Source organism: Populus alba, chromosome 8 (assembly GCF_005239225.2).
Source record: "Populus alba chromosome 8, ASM523922v2, whole genome shotgun sequence".
Classification (NCBI taxonomy): Eukaryota; Viridiplantae; Streptophyta; class Magnoliopsida; order Malpighiales; family Salicaceae; genus Populus; species Populus alba.
Genome location: NC_133291.1, coordinates 4,865,409 through 4,881,492, shown reverse-complemented (window position 1 = coordinate 4,881,492; position 16,084 = coordinate 4,865,409). Strand labels below are relative to the sequence as shown.

The following is a 16,084-nucleotide window of genomic DNA, read 5'->3' as shown; positions in this document are numbered from 1 at the left end:
ATTTTATTTTCTTTCTTTTAATAATAATTCAGACTCATTCCAGATTTATTTATAAAACTCATTTATTTTTAACTAAAAAATTATTTTTTATTGATCATAATTTTCTAAAAAGACCAAATACGAAAATGCGGAAAATATTTTACAGATTCCTATTTACGTGGAACAAAATGTATATTGTTTCTCAATTTCCTTTGACACCTTTTTCATTTTAAATTTTTTTTTTCAATCCTTTTTTTTTTATCAGATTAGTGCTACCATGTCTGTAATTTTATGTTGCTGCCGTGAGGTGGACGGAGAGAAGAAATTTTGGGGAGAAAATTAATTTATTAAATCAAGGGTAAAATAAAGGACAAGGCTAATGATGAAGGCTATTCCGGTCAAATAAAATTGATGGCCGTTTGAGAGTGTTGTTATTTATGTTTTTTTGGTTGTTTGTAAGAGGTGTTTTTTTTATAAAAAATATATTTAAATATTTTTTTTTAACTGCATTAAAATTATATTTTTAAACAATTTATGCCAAACAGTCGCTCACACACATGATTGACTTCCCATAATATTTGCATCCACGTCGCCCTTGGGTGAGATATTTCGGTAAACGTATTTCTCACGCAATATTAGCAAAATAAAAATAAAAATAAAAATAAAAAAAGGCACTTCATTAATGAATCTATCTGTAAATTTATTGGTACTGATCCCTCCAACTAACCCCCATCTGTCCATATGACTGGAAAGCAATATCTCCAGTCTTCCCACGGCAAATTAATGAATTAAATGCCGACCAACCTTATCGGAAAAATTAATGGCCGACAAATTATAACAATAAAATCATTTTCCTGCAGGTAGTTTTTATAGTTTTATACATAAATACGTCGACCGATGGATCATTTATAGTTCTGCCTGTTTTTCCGGACTCATTTACATTGCCAGGGTGGGCAAAAAAGCAAGAAAATAAAAAAAAATTAATCAAAAAAATCGAATTATAAAAAAAAACTAATTAGAATATTTTAAAAAATATCTGGTTCGATTTAGTTTGATTTTTAATTTTATATTACTTGAACCAAATAAACCGAACCAAACTAATTCAGAAATAATAATAATAAAAATACTAAAATGCTTTATAGCTTCTACTTTCTACAACTGATTATTCTATTTTATAACAATTCATTAGCGATTCAGTATTACTTCGAAGTTTTCCCTGTGAAAACAAAAGGCATTATGATTCAATGGATCTAAAACCCTCTCCCTATATGTGTATGCTTGTGCATACTCATATGCTCTTTTAGTTTTCCCCGTAATTGAGATTGGGAAAAAATCAAACCGAAATAGCAGGAGTTTTTTTGGTTTTTGACATCAAAAATTAAATCGAAATCGATCGGTTTAAATTAATTTTAATTTTAATTTTTTATTTTAATTTGGTTATTTTTTATAAATAAAATCCGAATCAAATAAAAAATGATTATCTCAATACACTGTCTTAAAAGTTGGTTTCTCAAGTCAAAACCGAAGTTGTTTTTATTTTGGAAGGCTGATCTGACTTTGCTTCTCTTATCATCCATCATTTACTAATTTATAATTGATGCAGAATATTTTGTTCTCACGTGTATCTAACAATATAATTTTTTTATACTTTTAAATTGGATTGAAATTTTATTAATAGATTTTCAATGCTCTATAAAGTTAAAATTTCACAGTAATAAAAAATTATTATACTTCAATCAAAAATTGAAAAGTATTTAAATAATTTTCAAAAGTTATCGTTGAAGATTTATTATATTTTCTAGTTAATTTATATTTTTTTCATATTTAGTTTTAAATTTTTTTTTGAGCTTTGTTTAGGGTTTTTTTTTCCCTCTATTTTTAGGTTTTTTAATTTGTTTATATTAGGTTTTTTTTAGTAAATCTTAAATAAAAAAATCCACTAATAAAATTTTAAATATTTTTTCTTGTGTTCTATAACTCACACTGTGTGTGTGTCCCCTGAATTCTCGAACTTACAGGAGGACATCCGCAGAATTAAAGCCAATTTTAGCTCGCTTGCAGAAAATGTAGAACGGGCTTGGATAGAAACAAGTGCAGAGAAGAAGCATCCATCTGCGCTCATTCCATTCGCTCGCGAATGGCAAACATGAAGCCCTCTGTTATCCTAGTTTACATTCTGACAATCTTTTTCAATACAGGGAACGCTACAAGGTCGAGATCTTTTTCCAAATTTCCTGCCATTCTCGTCTTCGGCGATTCAACTGTAGATAGCGGCAACAACAATGAAATCGATACATTGTTCAAAGCCAATTTTCTTCCATATGGTAGACGCTACCCAGGTCACACTCCTACTGGGAGATTCTCCGATGGAAGACTGATTACTGATTTTCTAGCCTCTATTCTGAAGATCAAAAACGCTGTCCCTCCATTCTTGAAACCAGATTTGTCGGATCATGAAATTGCTACGGGTGTTAGCTTTGCATCATCGGGATCAGGATATGATGATGCAACAAATGATGTGTTTCAGGTGATCTCATTTCCCAAGCAAATCGACATGTTTAGGGATTACACTGCAAGGCTAGGGAGGATTGTGGGAGAACAAAAGGCTAAGAAGATAATCGGTGCTGCATTGGTTGTTATCAGTACTGGAACTAATGATATATCAACGTTGAGGATGGACAATAATGATACTAGGTACCAAGATTTTTTGCTGAACAGGGTCCAGTTTTTTACCAAAGTAAGCACACCTCTCTCTCTCTCTCTCTCTCTCTGTCTCCCTATCTGATTGAAAAATTTGTTAAGAATTGTTATCACTGAGATCAAGTTATCAAACTATATATCCATGGACTTGCAGCAACTGTATGATCTTGGTTGCCGATCCATGATTGTAGCCGGCCTTCCTCCAATCGGTTGCCTTCCCATTCAAATGACCACCAAACAGCAGCCTCCTTCTCACCGAAGATGTTTGCACAATCAAAATTTATACTCTCGATCTTATAACCAAAAGCTTGCCAGTATGCTGCCCCTAGTTCAGGCAAAGCTTTCAGGAAGCAAAATAGCATACGCGGACATATACGAGCCACTGATGGACATGATCCACCATCCAGAAAAATATGGTAAGCAAATAGATTTGTGGAGATCTTAGAGCACCATTATTAATGAATTTTTTCGAGGCATTGTTAACAGAGCTAGGGTCTTCTTTGCATAACAGGATTTGAGGAAACAAATAAAGGCTGCTGTGGCACTGGATTTGTGGAGATGGGACCCCTTTGCAATCCAACGACTCCGACATGTCGACATCCTTCTCGCTACTTGTTTTGGGATGCTGTTCATCCCGGCCAATCAACCTACCAGTATCTTTCTAAATACGTAGTGAAGAACGTTCTGCCCAAATTCGTGTAATTCATGCTGGGGAGTTTTGGAAATTGTTTGAGACTTTATAATGTGGAAAGATAATATTATTTGGGAGAAATGATTTATTTTTTTGTATATATAATAGGATGATTTTCTAAAATATTGTTATTAATTTAATTAACTCGTTAAAATTTCCTCAAGTGAATTTTCTAAATTAATTAAAAAAAATCCAAGTGAATTACAAATGATCTTCATATATTTTTTAATATATATATATAAACTACCTTTCCTCAATATCTTAACGAAGAATTAAGGACATGATAAATACAATTAGGAACAATCTTAAAATATCTTTAATGTATTAATATAAAATATCTCTAATTTATTAGAATAATCATGAACTAAGATTATTTGAAGCTAAAATCAACATAGATTCAATGCCTGTCTAATCTCGGCAGCTCACCATGACTAATTGCCAAGGTCTTTCGGGTCCTAATTTTCTTTGACTAAACATAGTAGTGCTGTGATTTCAAAGTCGAATGCTAAGAACATGAATTCCAATTGCCATCGGAGGATGACTAAATTAATCAAGACAACCGATTTTATATATTAAAGCAAGAAGTAAAACAACATAGCCCGTGTTCTAGAAGACGATTTTATTATTTTAGCTGAATTTCAATTCAGTGTGGGACAGTTTTGTCAAGAGAATCATGCTGCAGTGGGTCTGAAAGCCACAGTTTAGCCAAATGCTGATGAGAAGAGCATTGCCTGTGGAATTCTTCCATGCCCCAAACTGTAGCTACAGCTTTAATGGGATCGATAATATTGTCCAGTGGCTTACTTTCATCCTTTGTTCCAATTCTTAATTGATCCCACTGTTTCAAAAGCTTGTTCGTGAGGTAATGCAATGGCTGACCATACACTTGCTTAATAGTTCTTGCTAGTTCTTGCCAGGTCATGTAGGAAACTGGCAACCCACAAATTGATGATGGAACAGGGATCTGTTTCATGTATTCCTGGTATATCTCTGCCTTTCTCATCATTATATCTGCATTATAAAATAACAGTACTTGCTGTTATGTCACTCTCCAAGTAATTAGAAATGTCTTGTCAGAAAAAGCTAAATCACACGCATCCTGTGTAAAATAGTTAACAGCAGACGTGGTGTGAATAAAAATCCGCACACAAAAAAAGAAGAAGATTAGGAGTATTGGTATTGAAATTGTTCAATAATGTTAAGGGTGAAAAAAGTTTCAGTGTTCATGCTGCTCGGCTAAAAAAGAGATTTATGATCTAATTAAGGAGAAGAAAAGGTCTAATCTACTAAAAAAAGAGAGACCTTGAACATGAATATGTTTGATGATGCGGCGATTTGCCACTGGATCGATGCAACAATTAAGATATCGTACTAATTAACAAATATATATCTGAAATTAACCTGAATCTTACACCTATTGAATTTATAACTTACAGAATCCAAGATAAGATACGATGCAAGTTAAGAAAGTGTTTTGAACAGAGAGGAAAGACAAAAAGGTGAATTAATTGAATTTAGCATGTTTTTACCTGATTCATCCATGAGCGATTTCATATGATCTTCATTAACAGTGTCTATCTTCTTATTTTTCTTGTACATGCAGTTTTCCTTTCCATCGTAAACTCCCGTGCTGTTCTTTTTCCTATCCTGGACCTTGAGAATATGCTCGTCCAGATCATCAGATTCTGTTTCGGAATCTGATAAACACAGGTGATTGCTTCGCAGAGGAGCATGTGGACGCAACATCATGGTATTTAGTAAGAAGATTGCTGGAAATGAAGAGCTCTATAATAGAGAAGAAAGGGCACTCTGAAATCTGCGTTCTTCTTCTATACGTCAAGTTATGATGATTTCAACTTTTTCAATCGGTACACAGGTGAGTGTGGTCCACACATCTTGTGCATGCACTACAGATGTTAATTAACGTCGTGCTTTTCGTGAAAAAGGAAGATTCTTGACCTGCTCCACCAGCTCGATCGTTCCTTACTGTTACTTTCCAAAGATTAGCGTATCTGCTATTGAGTTCGGTCTGTTCAAATGTAAAAATTCAAAATTTTTCATCTCACTGAAACAATGTTATTTTAAATATTTTTTTATAAAAAACCAAAACTAGATTCGTTACTCGTGACCATCCCAGAGATTGCTATCTGGCCATCCGGCCAAATCATAGTTAAATCTTGTCAAATATAGCAGCATCCATGGTGCCTGCTGCTCAATAAGTAAACCAAGAACATGTGAAGCAAACTGACAAGAGATACTTTCTTAAAATGTGATGATGTGTAAACCTACTTACCATATGATGATCAAATAAAAGATTCAAGGATTTTCCTAAGACCAAAAAAAAAAAAAACCTGATCCTCGTTAAGAATACATGAAATGAAAAAAAGGCGCCCCAATATCGTTATTCTGAATCCTTGATAGTTGATATCACAAAAAGTCCTTACAAGCCCCCTTCAAGAATAAAGTTAGCCTGATCCAAGGCATGAGCTTGGACCAATCAAATAAATGGACTAACTTAGTTAGCCCAACACGAAGCCCAAAGGTAAGCAGCCGCCGTCAACAACGAAACCCAAGACAAATAACAGCTCCAAGATGGAATTGCCACCATGTTCAAGTAGTTTTTGGGATTTCAGTCACGGACTTCTAAAACTTAATTACAAACCAGCATGACTAATATATATATATATATTTTTTTATTAAATTTCCAGGGATTTCTAAAAATCTTAGTCTCGTGGATGTTTAGACTTTAAAGTTGTCTGATGCACTTCCAATGCTTACAGGATAACAGTATAGTCATATTTTTGCCTGAATAAACGAAGAGAATTTGAGTTCAATTTGGTTAAAATTTTAGGGAAGTTTGTAACTTTTCCATTCAATATCTGTAACTATTCCATTCAATTTGGTTAAAATTTGACCACCATTGAACAGGGAGAAAAAATCAAAAAGGTCTTAGGTTCAAATCTTGGGATGGGTGGACAAAGCATATATAATACTCGTAAGCTCTGAGAAAGAACACAGGAAAATGCCATTCTCTGTATAATAAACTAAGTTATTGAAAATTACAAAGTCTGGTACTGTTAGGAAATAAAAATCTATCCGAGGATCTACACTAACCTGAAGTTCCCCAAAATTCATAGCAAGTGAGAATTCGAGCTCTTACGTGCTATTGCTGAACTTCGGTTGTTAGACCCTTTAATTATAAAATTTGCAGGCTTCGAAGTTAGGAGGGAAAACAAGGTGCCATTAATCTTCCTTGCTTCAATTAGTGGATAAAGAAGGAAGAAAGGATCCTGAAAAATAAAAATCACTACTAAATCAGTAAATGTATACGTGCTTTGACTCTCCCATACCAACCTATATATTCTTCATCCATCGGTCAATCCCACAATCATTATGTACTCTCGTTCCATACTGTGAAAGATGGAGCCCCATGGCAAACAGCCATATTGTTAGACCTCGCTGAAATAGTAGGAACAGCTGTTGGCAACCAATTGTTACATGTTGAACCCTGATCATATGCACTAACCTTGATCACGCCGGCAGATGATTGCTGCGAGAGATAGTACAAATTTCTAGCATGATAAGGATCCGACGAGGAAAACATATTTTCATAGCCAAGAGCCTTCACCTCTCCATCTCCATAACCATTTCCTTGATCTTGGGTGCTTCCATCGTTAGCTATAACTGTAGCCATCGGGACGGCATACCCAGTGTTGCTTCCATAACCAATTCCGTGATAGCTTCCGTTGGTTCCAGGACCGGTACCATCGTGGCCTCCACTGCTATACATAACAGAATCAGAGCCGGAGCTGTGTTCCATTGAAGACGAGTCCATGCTCATGACGTTATGTAGAACCGAAGGCTGAAGGAAATTTTGGGTGTTTCCCAATTGTAATTGATGAAGCTCTTGAAAGCTATGATTGTCAGAGTCCTGTTCTTGCTTGCACCAAAGCCTCTGGCCATAGGGATAGTGCATGGTAAAAGCCTGAGCTTGTTGAAATGCAATAGTAGGCCAGCCATGGTGTGCACCGGTACCATAGTTGCTGATCCCATCAGTGAGTTGGGAACTCGTGCTGTCATGATCATCTGTTCCTTGCACATGCGTTGTAATTTCAGCATGCTCCGCCTCTTTCAACCGCTTCGCCGCACCCCCAATTGGCAATGTGCTGCTCTCCATTATGCTGTTAACATCATATCTGTTCATGTCGAAGTTGGTCACCGCATTCAGTCCACGGAATTTTATGGCTGCAATGTCATAGGCCTCTGCTGCTTCTTCCTGGGTGCCTATGAATGAAACGCATAATAAATTGCAGGAATCAGGAGATGAGATTAATTGGCTAATAGATACATTTAATTATGAATGGAAGAAAGTCCACAAGACCCACGGCTTTAGAACACAGGTAGATTTGTAGGATAGCTAGAGGGCAAATATCTAATAAAACTCACAGTATTGTATAAAGTGAAATCGAACGAAAATGAACTTACTGAAAGTTCCCAAGTAAAGGTCTTTGTTCCCTGCAACTCTTCCAATCCTTGCTTGCCATCTTCCATGTTGATGATGTCTGGTATGACAAATAAAATTACCGAGTTCATCAAGAAAGCAAGTTCATTAACATCCCTCACGCAACTTATTATCTCTTAAACTAAAGATTTAGGAGAATGAGGAAAATGGACTAAATAATAAACTAAAGAAATCCATACCTAGTTACACCTCGATAAATGGAAGCCCCCCGAGAAAACCCACTACTTTTCCTGCAACGAGCAAATATATATATGTACTCCATTATGGGAATTTCATGAAAATAATTGTATCATCAGGAAAAAAAGAATAAAAAAAAAGAAGAAGAAGCTGCATTTGTGAAATACCTTCGAAGAGACGCAACATGCTCCTGCCTAGTCATGTGCTTCATTTCTTCTATCTCTTTTTCGTAGTTGCTAATCTGTAGTTTTATTTACAAGATAAATTTTCTTAGCAATGGTGACACAAGCCATAAAAATTGGCAAAATACATTGAAAAGTACCCTGCATGTTCAATAATAGGACACACATCCTTGTTATTAGGATACTTTTAGGGAGGAAAATAACGTTAACGATCGTGGAGCTTAATTAACTAATACGATAATCCAAACTTGCAGTGCACTTCCACTAGTGTTTCCCAAGGAAACAAAATACTGCATTTCATTGCGAATGACAGTATTGGTAAATTTTTACTCAGTTCATCCTTGTTTATTTTCTGTACAAATAACTAAGAAAAGAGCAACTAAAATACACCCAGTAGTAGTTTATTGGTTGTTTGGAATTAATAATTTTTTATTATAATTGAATTCAATTATAATATTTGATTTGAATTTAATTAATAAATAAATAGAAATTACATGTTTGAAAAAATTAAAATTCAATTCATTTTGTTTTCCACATTACTCTCGTATACTTTCATTTTATTTCTTCAAAAGTCTATAAAAATAAATGGAAAATAAGTATTTTATAAAAGTTAATTTAAACATTAAATTTTTTCTTTTTGAAATCATGAATAGAGGAGTTGACATTCATTTATTTTTATAGAATTTCTAGATATTGAATTTCATTTAAAATTCAATTATTAACATTCGAAAGCTTCTAAACTTAAACTTTATTGAAAACTTTGAATTGAATTCACAACATGTTATTCTCATTTCCTTAGAAATCTTTTTGGCACAACACTCTCTTAGACTTTAAATGAAGGAAAGTAGAAACTCACTGGAAAAAAAGTAGAAACTCGCTAGAATATTTTTGGGACAACACTCCCTTAGAATTTAAATGAAGGAAAGTAGAAACTCACTGGAAAATTTGTCGTGGTGGTAGTGCCCCAGTATTTCAATGCTGCTAAATCATAAGCTCTAGCTGCCTTGTCTTCTTTGTCATAGCCACCTATTAAAAATAAGAGATGAAAATAATTAGAATCGTCAAGAAAAAAAAATGCTGTTCTTCAAAAAACCAAAGAACAAATTAAAAATGTCGTTCTTACCCAAATAAACTGAAATAAGATTCGGCAAGCCCCACACATAAAGATATGTAAACATCCCAAAAAAAGGCAACATAAGTTAGTGCAAGATAAACCCATGAATCGATCAATATTCATCAAAATGAAAAGAAAGAAAGAAATCATTTTTGAATTCCATAGAATCTACAAATTAAAGTAGATTAATGAATGAAGGACCGCGTACCTTGCCTTCCCTTGCGAGTTTGTCCTTCTCTTCTACAACTATTGTCCCATAGATGAGCTTCATATCTACCAGTCCATCTATGTCTGCAAAACACAAACCCTTAAGTAATTATTACCAATGTTCATCTCCTAGAAAAGAGTAATAAAAATGACCAGTAAGAGTAGTACTCGTATAAATGAGCATTTAATGGTTTGTGTAAAGATACCTTGTTACACCACGGTATATAGAAGTTCTTTGGCCAAAAGTATCAATAGATTTCCTTGGCACCGCTTCGATGGCACCGGTCTGGCTATCAAGACTCGGCGTGGTTTGTTGTTTGTTATTATCAGAAGAACTCTGCTCTCCTCTAGTTCTATGTCCCCCTCCATTTACTTCTAGAAGTGGCAAATCAGAACCTGATTGGGACCCAGTACGCATCGAAAGGGACAAGCTTTGTGCACCGCCATTGCTCTTATTATTGGTGTCTTGTTGTGTCGGTGCCGGCTGGTTCTTTAGCCAAGTCTTGATCATAGATAAACCAATCGAACTATTGGTCTTATTATTGTTGATGCTAGAATCAGCTCCTCCATTACTGCTTGTTCTTTCACTTGATGCATCCTCAGATGGGAGTTGTAAGGAACAGTTGTGGAACATATAGTGTCCAGTGGAATCATACATGGTGCTGCAGACATTAAGTTTGTGTTCATGATTGCCAAAAGAATGGCCACCAAGGAAGTTCTCAAGTTTAGGTTCTTGATTTTGATCAATGTTCTGGTTATTGCATGAAGAACCCATGAATATCGGGATGTCTGAGGTGGTATTGTAGTTGGTGTCTTCATTAATGCCTGAACGCTTCATATTAATCCAATCTGCAAACAAATACATAGTGGTAAAAAAAAAAAAAAGAGGAAAAAAATACATAAGAACGTGATCAATATTGCTGTTGCTCCTGCTTTAAGTTCTTAGAAAGTATATACAAGGAGAGAAAAGGAAAAATGAGAGCTTTAAACCATTCTAAGATGCTTGAGAAACCGATTTATTTCAAATCATCTACTTTTCTTCTTTTGATTTTTAAGAGGGTTAGGGTTTTAGAACTTCAGGTGTGAAATGAAAGAAAAATTAAAGAAACGAAGTTTTGTGCTGCTAACCTTGAGATTGATTGTTTCTAAAGGCTTCAAGTATACCAAAAGAGGCAGGGAGGTTGAGAGAAGGTGCGGTGGAGTCAGAAGTAAGATCAAAGCTCTCCCCAGAGACATCGGTACCAGAGATTTCATCTGAGTGGAAACGAAGGCGAGAGTCTGTGTTTTGAGCGTGATCAGACTGTGATGATGGAAGTTCTTGAGCGGATAGAGAGAAACCTAACCAGTTATTCGTGGAGGCCATGTATTTGGTGGACTATAAAATGGCTTTTAGAACCTGGGGATTTTATGTTGTAGCGGTAGCAGAAGGAAGATAAGGAATCAGTTCATGCATGGAGGTGGGAAGGAAGCTAGAGATAACCATGATATAGAAGAGAAGAGGAAAGGAAAGGTCAAAAGATGAAAGTGGAATCATCGCTTCCAAAACAAGTGAAGATACATATAAACCCCCACTCTCTCCCTCTCTCTCTCGTACAATAAATGGAGCACCCTTCCTGGTCAAGGGCACTTGAATCTGTAACACGGTATATTAACTCTTCGAGTGAAAAATGAATGCAGCAGAAAGTGGGCTGATGGGCAGGACTGTACTTTTGCACGTAGAAGGTGCCCCAATAATGTTAATGATTTTACAAGGAGGGTTTATATATATATATATATATATATATATATACATATAATTCCTCACTTTTCCGTTCTGATATTTGGGAAAAATCTGCTAATTAGACTAATTGTTAGCGTAAAATTAATCTACTCTCCCCAGCTTGTAATAATCAAAAGGTTTACAAGAGTGGTGGCACTCCCTGTTGCAAGTATTTTAAGCTAGTTAATTTGGGTTCCAATGCTAGGGGAGTACGTACTTGAGCTTATCTTCTTGTCTTAAGATTAATATTTTAAGCAGAGGTCATGAGACTTACACATGGTCATGCCTATAAACATGTGGTTAATTTCGTAAACTTAAAACAAACCCTTTGAGCTTCAAAAAGATATACATATATATATCCTTTGATTTCTTTTCCTATACCACCCTTATTTACTTCATGTTATCGCTAATTAATTACACCACCTTCAACTTTCTTAATTTATCGTCCCAGTTCACTACATTTATGACCTAGTTCTGCAGTAAAACAGATTCTAAAGGCAATAATTAATCCAGGAAACTGATGATGATCCATCTCTCTCTTTATTTTCTGAAGAACACCCACCTGTGGTGGATGATTCTCCAGTATCTGACAAGGTTATGACAAAAAACCCCACACGCACCCCTCTCCACACCGATTCATTCATGCCCGGTTGGACATGAGTCATTTCATTGTCAGTGCAAGCTGCTCTTACCACTCCTCTAACCAGCCCCCTTTCGTCTCCTCTCTCTCTCTCTCTCTCTCTCTCTCTCTCTCTCTCTTGCCATGTATGTCATGATCAGACCCCTTCAGTCTCTGCCTACAGATACCCATCCATGGATGCCATTTTTTTACTATTATCTCCTAGTCCTAATCATCAAACTGCTCCCCCGCTACAAACGGGAGTCCCTTTCTCTCTGTCTACTGTGCAAAATAACAATAATTCATGCATGGCTGGCTGGCGTTTTTTGTTTTCTTTTTCAATGCAAGGGGGGATCGATCATGTATGCATGTATAGTTCTGCATATACTTATCTTGGAGTGTAGATATATAGTAGTGAAGAGAAGGATGGAAAATAAAAATATGGAGATGGGTAGTGTGCTTCTTGCGACCGATAATTAAGAAGACATTAACCCCTGTCTTCCGGGTCTTTTGAGGTTATTTTATCCTCCATTTTTTTTTCATTTTCTTTTTTTTCAACCTCTCCTCTCTAGAAGGACGGATTGAAATTGAATGGAAATCTAATTTACAAGGATCCAAATGAGATTCCAGATACTTTTCTCCCTTCTCGATGCGTTTGTCAACTGCTATATATTAGTCTCTCGTATAAAATCTTTCCCTTTTCCTTTCTATTTTGGGTATACCAACAAGCTATGTATAGATACATATATAATTACTCATGGAAAATATGTACAAACATATGTTTTATTCATACAAATTAGTATGCATAAACTTGGTTGCTCCTTAATTTGAACTTCATGATTAAATCTTTTAGACAGCCTGAGTAGATCGATAATAAACACATACAGAATATATACACCAAATTAATAGACTTTACTTGGTGAGACACCGCATGCATAAAGCCCTAGCTAGTACCCCTTTTTTTTTTTTTTAACGAAACCAACACGCACGGGTGTACCCACACTAGTTCATGGCCTCTATTATCTCCCGGGTTAAATAAAAAAAAATCTTGAACGTAACAAAATACTATATATATATATATATATATATATAAGCTGTCAATTAATGAAAATTAATTAATATTATTATTATATTCAGCCCATATTAAACTTGAAAACTACTGCCCAAATTTAAAATTAACCGCATGTAAGTTGCTAATCCAAGGATGAATTAATTGATATCAAAGCAAGAATAATTAATCATTGAAAAATATCACCTAAATCGCCATGCATGGATCATTTAATCCTCTCTCCATATATATATCCATCTCTCCCACGTACATTTATGATGAAATCGGAGTTGTTTTTTTTAAAAGAGCATTCAAAAATCTTAATTTAAATTCTTGAATTTTTCCTTTATATAAGTTCTATATATATATATATATATTGAGATGAGATTTTATAGAAACAAAGAGCTATATTTCATCACCAAGGCCTGATAGATTAAGTGGTGAGCAAAAAAGAAGAAGAAAAAAAAAGAGTATTGACCATGCAATGTATAGGTAAACGAATACAGCCGTAGATATATACGTATGAATTTACATGCATTTTGTTTTTTATGGCAGATAGAGTGGTAGTGGTGATGAATAGTTTAAAGAGGGAGATTACGCAGAAAGTATGAGAGAGAGATAATCTCGAAGGGGGCAATAAGCACACTGTAAGTTTGACCGTCAAAAAAGGAATCAAAGACAGTAAAACGTCCACATGGTCTCAAGATCCATTTATTATATTTAAAAGCCTGCCTGCCGGCCACTGTAAAAATAAATAAATGCTCTCGGTAATCTAATCATAATCATGCCCAACCTTAACCCTCCCCTATCCTACACACAGAGACGAGGAGAGCAAAAGTTTACCTGTGAGAGAGAAACAGTGAGCGTGTAACGACTTTTGACCAAGGAACCCTCTTTTACGTGTTTTTTTTTATATATTTTAAAAATAAATTGAAAATTTTTTATTTTTTTATTTTCAAATTAATATTTTTAAATTATTTTAACGTGTTGATTTTAAAAAAATAAAAAATATATATATTTTGATATATTTATAAGTGAAAAAATTTGAAAAACAACCGTAATCACACTCCCAAACTGAGGGCTTAAAAAAAAAAAAATAGTGCTTGATAATATAGTTGAGATTATGTTTTTTAAAAATATTAATTTTTTATTTTTTATTTAAAATTTATTTTTTTATAATTTTTCATATTGTTTTAATGTTATTTGTAAAAAAACATAAAAAACAACACTATTTTTATAAAAAATAAAAAATATTATTTTAATATATTTTTAAATAAAAAAACATTTAAATTCCACAACTGCTATTACACTCTTGAATACCTTCTAACTAGGAACCCTAGTATTCACATAATAATTAATTAATTATAGCCTCATTATTGTTTTGGTATATTATTTTTTAAAGTTAGTTTTTATTTAAAATATATTGAAAAAATATTTTATTATTTTTAAAATTTTAGTCTTAACATCATTATATTAAAAGGATATAAAACACAAAAAAAAATTATTTAAAAATACATTGAGATAGTATTTTATTATTTTTAATTTTTTTAATATTATTACATTAAAAAGATATGAAAACATATAAAAAATTTAAATTGAAAAAAAAAATAAAAAATTAAATTCAAATTTTTTCAAAAAAAAAAAAATGTAAAAAGAAATAGTCTCCTAAAAGACTATATGAATTGGGTTTTGAGATTTTTTACTGTTACGTGTTTTTAATCTACTGTGGTTGAGATCTCATGTGCTGTTTTATAGTGGCATATATATATATATATACCCTTTTGGACTGTATGCACAACGCACCTCAATCATGGGAAAAAGGGATTATTTTGATAAATTCACAAAAATATCCAGTTGAAAAAAGAGTAAAAAGAGGTAGGTAGTGAATGAATGCCACGTGTTTATATTCGAATCTTGCCACCCAAAAATAGAAGGCCACGTGTTTCTCATGCCCTTGTTTATTATACCAGATTTCCCTGCCATAGCCATTCTTCTCGTTATTATTGGATTCACAATGACGTCTAGCTATGGGCCCAGAGACACGGCTTTAAGTAGAAATCTGACGTGTAGCCTGGTCCAGTTATACATGGAGCCCATACAGCCCATGCCTTCTTTCCAGACAGAAATGCCGGTCTCATGATTTTGTGGGATCCACCCCACCACGTGACAATGGCAGAAAAGCCACAATTAAGATTTTCAGGCATAAAACAAAGGAAGGTGCTTAATTTTGCCGAGGGAGAAAAAATAAAAAATACTTGGTGATAAATAACTCAACCATTTAGTAACGCCTTGCATGATTGGACTGCCATGTAGGGCATGTATATAACTTTTTTTTATCAAGACTTAAACTTGAGATAATATATATGTGTGTGTGTGTGTAATTTAATGAAAAACTAGCATAACTTTTAACTTGAACATTTAATCTTGTTTAAATTTTGACATAATATTCTACATGCATTGTTCTATAAAGGTATCAATGCATAATAACCAGGGAAGAACAGACATAGAAAACACTTTTTTTTTGGTTTTCTTCTTTTTTTTTCCCTAGATATTTATTATCTCTGGATTTCTAGAATTTGATATATATGTGTGTCTTTCTAAGTTTTTTAGGATTTTTTTTCCTCTTCAGCTTATGTCAGTTTGAACAAAAAATCTTCAGTATTATCTTAAGATTTTGAAAAAAAAAAAATGCATTTGACGAATAAACAATTAGAAACACATAGATAGCAAGGATAATAGATGTTCGAAGACTGAACAAATTCAGAGGACATGATCCCTCGATCGAGACGGTTGTTTTTGCCTTTCCTTGTTCTTGTTCTAATCTCAAAGAAAAGATGTGCCCTCTGGTTCCTACAAATAGGTGACTAATCCCACCCATAAACACCCGAAATTTTCTCCAATTATACGCACACATGATCCTAAGACTCCTTGATTCTAAAGTTGAACTTCCGAGAACCGTATCCAGCTGATGATCAGGCCAAAAATGATGCGACTAGGCCTTTCATTGAAGCTGAAGACATTTAGGTAGGCAAAAGTTACGGTCAAAAACTAGGGTTTTAATGGTACGGTGGCTAGGGGGCGGTGAC

General features: G+C 34.2%; 3 protein-coding genes across 3 annotated transcripts; 1 reads left to right on the top strand and 2 right to left on the bottom strand.

Moving 5' to 3' along the window:
* Positions 1-1,816: 1,816 nt before the first annotated feature.
* On the top strand, positions 1,817-3,493 carry LOC118055805 (GDSL esterase/lipase At1g06990). Its single transcript, XM_035067807.2, has 3 exons — positions 1,817-2,716; positions 2,834-3,095; positions 3,191-3,493. Exons 1-3 carry the CDS (start codon positions 2,117-2,119, stop codon positions 3,379-3,381), a joined length of 1,053 nt encoding a protein of 350 aa, XP_034923698.1. The 5' UTR covers positions 1,817-2,116; the 3' UTR covers positions 3,382-3,493.
* A 177-nt stretch (positions 3,494-3,670) lies between these two features.
* Positions 3,671-5,215, bottom strand: LOC118055810 (protein RDM1). Its single transcript, XM_035067813.2, has 2 exons — positions 4,900-5,215; positions 3,671-4,381 (listed from the first exon to the last, which is right to left on the bottom strand). Exons 1-2 carry the CDS (start codon positions 5,117-5,119, stop codon positions 4,014-4,016), a joined length of 588 nt encoding a protein of 195 aa, XP_034923704.1. The 5' UTR covers positions 5,120-5,215; the 3' UTR covers positions 3,671-4,013.
* Positions 5,216-6,361: 1,146 nt separating this feature from the next.
* LOC118055794 (AP2-like ethylene-responsive transcription factor BBM2) lies at positions 6,362-11,149 on the bottom strand. The gene is made up of 9 exons (XM_035067791.2): positions 10,701-11,149; positions 9,779-10,421; positions 9,574-9,656; positions 9,375-9,383; positions 9,189-9,277; positions 8,237-8,310; positions 8,072-8,122; positions 7,856-7,932; positions 6,362-7,654 (listed from the first exon to the last, which is right to left on the bottom strand). The coding sequence occupies exons 1-9, from the start codon at positions 10,933-10,935 to the stop codon at positions 6,762-6,764; spliced, it is 2,154 nt and encodes a 717-aa protein (XP_034923682.1). The 5' UTR covers positions 10,936-11,149; the 3' UTR covers positions 6,362-6,761.
* Positions 11,150-16,084: the final 4,935 nt, after the last annotated feature.

Coding starts and splice junctions, on each gene's coding strand:
- LOC118055805 (XM_035067807.2), top strand. CDS start 2,117: ATGGCAAACATGAAGCCCTCTGTTATCCTAGTTTACATTCTGACAATC. Junction 2,717..2,833: donor GGGTCCAGTTTTTTACCAAA/GTAAGCACACCT, acceptor ATGGACTTGCAG/CAACTGTATGATCTTGGTTG. Junction 3,096..3,190: donor CCACCATCCAGAAAAATATG/GTAAGCAAATAG, acceptor TTTGCATAACAG/GATTTGAGGAAACAAATAAA.
- LOC118055810 (XM_035067813.2), bottom strand. CDS start 5,119: ATGATGTTGCGTCCACATGCTCCTCTGCGAAGCAATCACCTGTGTTTA. Junction 4,382..4,899: donor ATCGCTCATGGATGAATCAG/GTAAAAACATGC, acceptor TTTATAATGCAG/ATATAATGATGAGAAAGGCA.
- LOC118055794 (XM_035067791.2), bottom strand. CDS start 10,935: ATGGCCTCCACGAATAACTGGTTAGGTTTCTCTCTATCCGCTCAAGAA. Junction 10,422..10,700: donor TAGAAACAATCAATCTCAAG/GTTAGCAGCACA, acceptor ATTTGTTTGCAG/ATTGGATTAATATGAAGCGT. Junction 7,655..7,855: donor CCTTTACTTGGGAACTTTCA/GTAAGTTCATTT, acceptor TTTCATTCATAG/GCACCCAGGAAGAAGCAGCA.